Source organism: Berghia stephanieae, chromosome 4, assembly GCF_034508935.2.
Source record: "Berghia stephanieae isolate SIO BIC M18660-M18661 chromosome 4, UCSD_Bste_1.3, whole genome shotgun sequence".
Classification (NCBI taxonomy): Eukaryota; Metazoa; Mollusca; class Gastropoda; order Nudibranchia; family Aeolidiidae; genus Berghia; species Berghia stephanieae.
The window spans coordinates 8,626,304-8,635,611 of NC_088363.1; the positions used below are offsets into that span (position 1 = coordinate 8,626,304).

The window sequence follows — 9,308 nt, forward strand, 5'->3', positions numbered from 1 at the left end:
GTAAACATTGGATCGATAACAAATTTATTTTCATATTTATTTTGTTGAATTTGCTACATGATTGTGGTCAATAATCTGTGAGAATTCATTGGTGAAGTCAGACAGGGCGGACAATAAAAATATAGGTCAAAAACTGACAATCCATTAAGTGACTTGTTGCGTCATTGTTTTTGTTTGCGCAAGGGGGGGGGGGGGGGGGGGGGGGGGGGGGGGGGGGGGGGGGAATAGTAAATTGAAAGATTGCCATACATTTATACATGGAGAAAACTCTCAATGACCAACATTTATATCTTAACCGTTATTTAGAGCTGAGCATAATATAGTCAGTCAGTCGTTTATTTATTGGGTGTTTAAGAAAAAGGTTTAAATAGAATTTTATATAGGGATCAGCGCTAAGAGACCTCGTGTTATGTTCAAAATGGGATGAATGCATTATCACTCATTATAGACACAAACACGTTTTCATAAGAACAATTAAATTATCAATCTATTCATACCTTACACCGTAGGGGTAGCGTTGTTCGGTGGTACGGTTTTTTCTTCTTACATGCAAGTTATCGAGTTCGAAAACTCATTGCGCTGTGTGCTCTTGAACATTTCACCTAGCCTTGGTTCATTTTGCGGCACTGCGCTGCGGCTGATGCCTGGATTAGTCCGGTCATCCCCAGGAAGAGATCCTATGACAATTTTCATTTGTCCTGTTTGTTAAATAAAGAGAAATTTATCTTGTATATCTTATTATTTTATTCTTTAATTCAAGGAAAGAAATCTATTCAACTGTAGGTTATTAAATGGTATAATACGATCAACAAAAAGTTTCTGTTAACATCTGAGAGAACCAGTTGTTATTTGTTGATTTAGCCAAGAAAATGTTTTATGAAACTTTATTGAAATCAATGTTTGCTCTAGCTGGTGAATGAAAGTTTGATTATCTCTCTTACAATAAAAATAATTATGAAAGCAATCAGTTAGTTACACATCAAACAATTCGTAGTGCTATCTTTTCCTACCAGTTTTGATTACTTTTCATCCCCAGTCTTCCCAGCTCGACAGGACCCTCTCGATCCAATGAACGTGGAAATGCCGAGAAAAAGTTAAAGAACAGTCAAGGCAACAATAACAACAACGGCCCCGGCTTATTTGGGGGAACAATGAATGACACGGGAATTACGAATGGATCGTTCAAGTAATATAAATCTCTTACTTTAGACCCAAATATGTTTTTCAAACACTCACAACACATGAGTGACTCGTTCTTATTTCTTGATTTAGCCACAATATGGTTTTCATAAAACATACTTAAAACCTGTGTTCCTTCAAGTTTGTGAATGAAGCTTTGATTACCTCTCTTACAAATTAAAAATAAACATGAACGCATTCAATTTGTTACACACAAAACATTTTGTTTGTCGTCCGTTCGTTCCCGTCCAATAATACTAATATTAAAAATAATAATGATGATAATATTTAATAATAATAATAATAATAATAATAATAATAATAATAATAATAATAATAATAATAATAATAATAATAATAATAATAATAATAATAATAATAATAATAATATAATAATAATATTATTAATAATAACAATAGATCTTTATTGTCCATAAATGTGGCAGATGCCATTTGGTAACACGTGTTTTAACGTTATGTGATCACTATAACATCGAACAGATATTTCACTTCTACCTACTCTGTCTCTCCCTATCTCTCTTTCTCTTTTTCTGTCACGCGTGCGCGGACACATATACTCGACATAAACAGAAGAATTTTGTTTTCAACGTTTTACAGTTGTGAAAATCTGACATTAAATATTATCATCACTATCAATTGGTCAATTAATCTAGCATGAAATAAATCAATTAGTCAATCAATCAATATGTTAGTCCTTGGTTTGACTGTACCAGATGAAATAGTCAACATTTTTATTGCTAATGGAAGGAACATAAATTTGTACTTGTTAGTTCTATATTTAGTCTGACAAATCTTCCAAAATAATAAAAGAATGAATGTATAGTATGAAATATATTTTTGATTGTTGATAATTGCGAATGGATGGTAAAAAGTTCTAGAATTAGATTTAAAGCACCCAAGAGAAAGTAAGGCAAAGGGGAACTGGGAACAAACAGGGATCAGATATAGATTCCAAGAGCATACCGCCAATACACTTAGTTTAAGATCACCTGTAAGTCTCATCCGGACACAAGCACAAAATCCAACAAGGAGGAATACATTCAAATGCTTATATTATACATTCAAAATACAAATATGATAATACATAACCGAGAGATGATTTACAAGGAAAAAATATCATATACTAAAACAATAACTATGCATTTGACTGTTTCCCTCCCAGCCAGGACTCCGGCCAGGGCCAGGACAAAACCAAGTAATCTCATTCCAAGACAAAGACAGAAAGCATGTTGGAAAATAGATATAGGGGAATAGAGGACACAGTATGTACCTCCCTGCCCCCTATGGGAGGTCAGGAACCCCACCCAGCATTAGGTGATTAAGAAAAAGGTTCAGATAGTATTTTGTATAATGTGCAGCGCTAAGAGACCTCATGTTCACGGTGAGAGGAATGTATTATCACTCATCATAGACATAAAGGTTATTTTTCAAGAGAACAATTGTTTTATCAGTCTATTCATACATTACACTATACGGGCAGCGTGACTCATCGATATGATCTTTCCTTTGAACGTGAAATGTATCGAGTTCGAAAACCCACTAACTGCGCTGTGTGCTCTTGAACAAGTCACCTAGCCCTAACTCAGTTTTAGGAGCTGCACTGAACACTTTTTAAAATTGAAAGCAACCAATTATTTTCACATCAATCAATTTTTTTTTATCGCACACTCGTTCCATTCAGTTTTGATTGGTTTCCATCCCCAGTCAAGGCCTACTTGGAGGAGAAATGTATGACACGGGAGGCGTTACGGATGAATCGTTCAGGTAATATACAACAAACGCAATCATGTTTTCTAAACACTCACTCTATCATTCGTTTCTTACACTATATTTTGTCAACTTCAAGGAGGTAATCATACATGACAAAACATAGAGCGAAATCTTTTCAGTGATCTCAAATAATATTGGGATGGTTAACCGAGGGACTTCCGAAATCAAATGCTCCAGAAAACTAATTTGTTTGAGAGTCATCATCAGGCCATATAATGGGGTATGTCTCGGTTACCCTGACTTGTGGATCCCGATCCAGAACGTTTTGGTTTCGGAAAACTCCCACTCTTTGAGGCAGTTAACGTTTTTTTCTGGCATAAACATTCCTTTATCCTCTCCCCCTTTCCTGTTAGTGGTCTAAGAGAGATAAACAAGATTTATGTCCGCCACTAACGTAGTTTAGAGTTGTCCTCAAGGACCTAGGTTTGAGTGAATTCTAGTTTATTTCCTCTTTAGTTTTGTAAGCGAGAGGTCGTGTGTGGAAATAGAAATGACCAGTTGTTTAATGTAGTTTGATAGCGTATCCATATGATTAAATGTTTGTAAGTATGTCGTCCAGGTATTGTATGTATCGTTCCGTAATTAAGGTTTAATGTCTTTTAATCGTTTAGTTGTTCATTTTTCATTATATAATATCTTACCCTTCTTAGATACTGTATATTCCTTGGTGTGCACTCATACGGACGTTGTAGAAGTACACCAACTCACTTTCTGCCACCCTATCTTTTTCTCCATCTCTCTATTTTGACTCAACATAATTTAATGATGTGAACCCGGAGACTTCTATCTGTGAGTCCTTCTATATTATGTTACGTGCTACATTAGTTTGCTGTCTAATGACAAAGCGGTATCCTTGAACCCCTCTATATAACAAACCGCAACACCATTTATATCATTGAAAATTTCATGAACAATGCTTCATGGAATTTCTCGTTTTAAAGCAATTTCCCAAATCTTTACTCTCCTGTAACATTTGGTGATCTTGACTCAATTAGCGTTCTGGTGATTTCTGACGTTGTTGATCAAGAATTTTACGACTGTCTTTGAACCTAGAACACCGCTGTTAAACCTGAGATTAAACGTTGCTGTCTCACTATATATGTTCTGGCTACTTCATGACGGATTTCAGATTTTCTTCCGTTGTAAACAACAATCGACTTATATTTTCTGCCACTAGATTGAACATGAATCTTTGAGTATTCACTAAAAAAACCTCTCCGGGCCAGCTGGTGATGCAAGGGATCTCCACCTGGTCCTGTCAGCAGTTTTTCTTGGGGCCATCTCAAGGGACAGACCTCTCTGCTTTAGGTCGCTCTTTACGGTACCTCTCCAAGTCTCCATGGTTTAGCGTCGTTTCCACTTTCCTTGGGGTGTCCATCGCAGAGCCTTCCTTATCAGTGTTTCATCAGTTTTGCGACAGACATGCACCAACTATTACCATCTTCTCCTCTTAATGAGACTCTCCACAGACACCACTTCAGCTCTCGCTCTCAGGTTTTCATTTGAGTTTGTGTTTGGCCAGAAAATTAGAAGATTCGTCGCAAACAGATTCTGGATGATACTCTCTGTGACTTCCAGCGTTCAGATCCTTAGAGCAAAAACGCTCAAGACATTACTTTTAAAAATAGTTATTTTAGCCCAAAACTTAAACAATTTAATTGAATCAGTAGTTAGCGTTACGAGATAAAATCAGAATGGCATTTTATTTTGCTGAACTGTTCTGGTTTTTCATATAATGAGTGTATATATATATATATATATATATATATATATATATATATATATATATATATATATGTGTGTGTGTGTGTGTGTGTGTGAGAGTATGTTTGTGTGTGTATTTGTTTCTGTGTCAGTGTCTGTACGTGTATATGTTATGTGTGCGTATTTATGTTCTTGTTGTTAAAAATTAATATTTATGTCATTATTTGTTTCGTCACATCTGTTTATTCTTTACTCGGAGGAAAATCAGCATTTAACAATACACTCTCCACTGAAAGTTATCATTTGTAAGGCTTCTCTACGACGCCTCTAATGAACAGGTAGTTTGGAACCGAAATTCTTTTTTTATCAAATAATATCTGTCTCTGTTATCCGCCAGTTTAACCAGTTAACTTCCGTACTCTGGAAAGACACGTATTTAAAAATTTGGCCAGAAAACACGTCCTCAAATAACGGTCAACTTAAATGACCGTCATATTAGCAAAAACTTTCAAACTTGTGACCCATCGAATTCCCAGGTTTGAGTGTTTTTGCCATGATGAAGGTCATTTAAATCGATCGATATTTGAAGAAAGAACTTTCTAGCTAAAATTTTCAATGCATGTCTTTCCATAGTACGGCAGTTAACTGGTTAATGTTTTCATCACATCTGAATCCATATAAGTAATATTGATGACGTGTCTTACACAGTGTAAAGGTTTTCTAAATAATTTTCGACCTTTTGATCTCTAACAATCAAACATCACCAAATGGGCCTATGTCAGCTTGAACATTCAGTCGTTTTATACCTTATATTTTATCAACTCCAAGAATATAATTTTGATCGCTTATACTACAAAGAATTTGTCAGATTTACTTGAGATTTTCAGTAAAATTGATATCGAGAACGATATTTTTACATTTTATTGATTTTGCTACGAGATTGTGGTTTAATCTATGGGATTCCATTGGTGAAGAAAGAAAGGACGGTTACTAGAAAAATTTAGGTCAAAAACTGACTACCCATTAAGTGACTTGCTGCGTCATTGATTTGATTATGGTGGGGGAGGAGTAGAGTAAATTGAGAGATTGACGTAAAGTGAAATATAGAGAAAACCTCTCAATGACCAACATTTATATCGCAAATGTTATTAAGTGCTGAGCATACTAAAGTCAGTCAGTCATCTAGCTATTAGGTGATTGGAAACAAGGTCCAGCTTGTATTTTATATAGAGAGAAGCGCTAAGAGACGTCGAGTTACGATTAATATAGTATCTATACAAACATGCATACAAACATTCATTCATCCATCCATCGATCTATCCATCCATCCATCCATCCCTACCTACCTACCTACCTACCGACCTCCACCCATCCATCCATCCATCAATACATATAAACATCCATCCATCCGTCCATCCATCAATCCATCCATCCATTTCTGTTATCAACTGAGTGACCCAGTTCTTATTTGTTTATTCAGCCAAGAAATCGTTTTATGAAACTTAACTGAAATCAATATTAGACCTAACTGGTGAATAAACGTTTGATTACCTCTCTTAAAATTAAAACAATTTAAAAGCAACCAATTAGTTAAACATCAAACAATATGTTTGTAGTTCATTCTTTTCAATCCAGTTTTTATTGCTTTACCTCCCCAGCACGACAGGATCAGGAAGATCAAATAAACGTGGAAGTGCCAAGAAAAAGAAAAATGACTGGGGTGGCAACACGAAAATTGATAGTCCCCACCGATCTGGACGAGAGAAAAGTTTGCTGGATGACTGTGAATATGATGGATTGACCAGGTAAAACAAAATGATTCACAATTGAAGCAAAATGATTTCGAAATCAGTACCTACTTACATTATTAGTCGTTTTATACTTTATACGTTATCCAATCCAATGACATAATTTTGATCGCTTAGACTATCAATTAATTGTCAGATCTACTTAACATTTTCAGTAAAATTGAGATTGAGAACGATGTTTTGTTATTATGATGATTTTGCTACGTGATTGTGGTTAATAATCTGTTGGATTTCATTGGTGATGTAAAAAAAGCACAGTTTCTAAAATTATAGGTCAAAAATTGACTATCTATTAAGTGACTTGCTGCGTCATTGTTTCTATTTGTGGTGGGGGAGGAGGGCCGTAAAATGAAAGATACATACATACATACATACATACATACATACATACATACATACATACATACATACATACATACATATCAAAATTGTTTATTTCAGGAAATATACATGATAATGTAACAAGGGTAACATATTCATTGACATAATACCATTTCCTAAAATAATGTACAATGTATAGAGCTGGAGTATTAATTTGAACAGTGAAGTTTCAGACTGCCACAGAATGTCCCAGAGGTAATAATGATATTAGTGTTGATGACGATGATAATGATAATGACGACGATGATGACGATGAAGATGATGATGATGATGATGATGATGATGATGATGATGAAGACGATGATGATGACGATGATGATGATGATGATGAAGACGATGATGACAATAACAGTGGTGGCTATGGCGATGATGGAGACGACGACGATGAGAGTAACAACGGTAGCAATGATATTAATAATAATAACAACAACAATAATAATAAAAACAATAATAATAATAATAATAATAATAATAATAATAATAATAATAATAATAATAATAATAATAATAATAATAATAATAATAATAATAATAATAATAATAATAATAATAATAATAATAATAATCCCTATCACTATAATATTAATAATAATGTTGATAATTGTGGTGATGATAACAACAGTACTAATAATTACGATGATGATAATAATGACAACAATAATAATAATAATAATAATAATAATAATAATAATAATAATAATAATAATAATGATGATGATGATGATGATGATGATGATAATGATGAATAATAATAATAATAATAATAATAATAATAATAATAATAATAATAATAATAATAATAATAATAATAATAATAATAATAATAATAATAATAATAATAATAATAAACAGTAATGAAAAATTAAATCGATTATTACAATCATATACAAATTGATATATTTGAAATATTTGACAAATAGATGGATGCATATAGATAGAGGGATATATAAATAGACAAATATCTATATTATTAAATATGTAGTGCTACTAATTATGATGAATTTTACATCTTTGTCTCCAAACTTTGTAAGAGCCAATGATGGCACTGTTGCTTATATATTTTGAAAGGACTTTTGCTTCTTTGCTTTTAATGCCCAGAATCTTTAAGCCATTCACAAATCTACCATGGACATAGCCGAGGCTACCTACAGAAAGAACGATAACCTCGGATTTATATCCAAGAGCATTTATTTCCATGCATAAAGGAAAGTACTTTTCAAATTTAGTTTGGAATGACTTGTTAATATGAGCATCAAATGGGACTGAAATTTCAACAATTTGGGCTGTTTTCATTTCTTTGTTGATTTTTAAAATGTCCGGTCGATTGCTGTTAGTATTAAATGAGGATTTGTCACTGTCGAAAAAACTTGGTCTGGTGAATGTGTCTTTGAAAATTTGAGTAGTGTCGTTTTTAGGTATTTTGTCAAAAATAATGTCAACAATTCTATTGTGTCGTTTTTGATATATTAATTTGAATTTTGTACATCCGTTTACAACGTGAGATACCGTATCTGACGGATGATTACAGATCTTGCAGCCTTTGGAGTACGACAATGGGTAATATGTATGAAGTAGACTGTCGCACTCGAGAAGCTGCAAGCGGCATTTTATAGCAAACGTTCTAATTTCGTCAGGGAATTTATGATTGAATATGAAACTGGAGGAGAGAGCGTGGTTTACCCCAGTGGCTTCTCTAACAATTCTTCCTTGGGACGCCAGTTCATGGAAATGGGTAGCTATCTCATTCAGTCTCACACTTTTAAGGAAGTTTTGAAAACATTTTGGGGACTTAAAAGAACAACTGACGTCACTATCAGCCTGTACAGACATCACATAATCTTCATCTTTTATTAAGGAAACATTTTGGCGGATACACTTTTCAAAAAGATCCACCCAAAATGACTTTGGCCAATTAACTTTTGTGTTATTTTGAAGGCGTTTGCCGTTGTGACAAAAACCGGCAAAAGTGTTTTCTTCGTTTTCGTCTAATGAGGCACGTAGAATTTTTCTTTTCGTTAGATGAAGGTTCAGGCTGTTTGTGGCTGTTATCTTCACACTGTCATCGTCACAATTGAGGATGGACAGGGCAAAGGATAGGTGTTTTGCATAATAAATTATTTTAGGGTTTGGTAACCCGAGACCACCTTTTGATCTTGGACAAAACATGAATGACCTTGTACTCGAATTATTTAAATGTAACCAATTTCTAACTTTGTTCACAATTATATTTTCAATTTCATTAAGGTCCTTTTCGGTAAACATGAGATTACAAAAATAAAACATTAGAATTGAAAAGCACATTGAACTCAAAAGACACAGTTTGGCTGAAGACGGCAGAGGGGAAACATCTAAAAGGTTCATATTGTTTCTAAATTTTTCGATTATCGTTTTTCGTTGATGTTCATCACTTTTGTTTGTCAGGTTGATGTTGTGTCCTAAATACGT

General features: G+C 33.9%; 1 protein-coding gene across 2 annotated transcripts in view; it reads left to right on the top strand.

The window, feature by feature from the left end:
• The window catches only part of LOC144969989 (uncharacterized), a 37,346-nt gene that overhangs the window by 18,264 nt on the left and 9,774 nt on the right, over positions 1 to 9,308 (top strand). The window contains exons 5-7 of one of the 2 annotated variants that reach the window (XM_078909115.1): positions 1,037 to 1,186; positions 2,905 to 2,964; positions 6,333 to 6,479. In XM_078909115.1, coding sequence (XP_078765241.1) covers positions 1,037 to 1,186; positions 2,905 to 2,964; positions 6,333 to 6,479 — 357 coding nt within the window. Of the gene's footprint in view, positions 1 to 1,033; positions 1,187 to 2,904; positions 2,965 to 6,332; positions 6,480 to 9,308 lie in introns of both variants that reach the window. The other variant, XM_078909116.1, reaches the window with a different exon arrangement.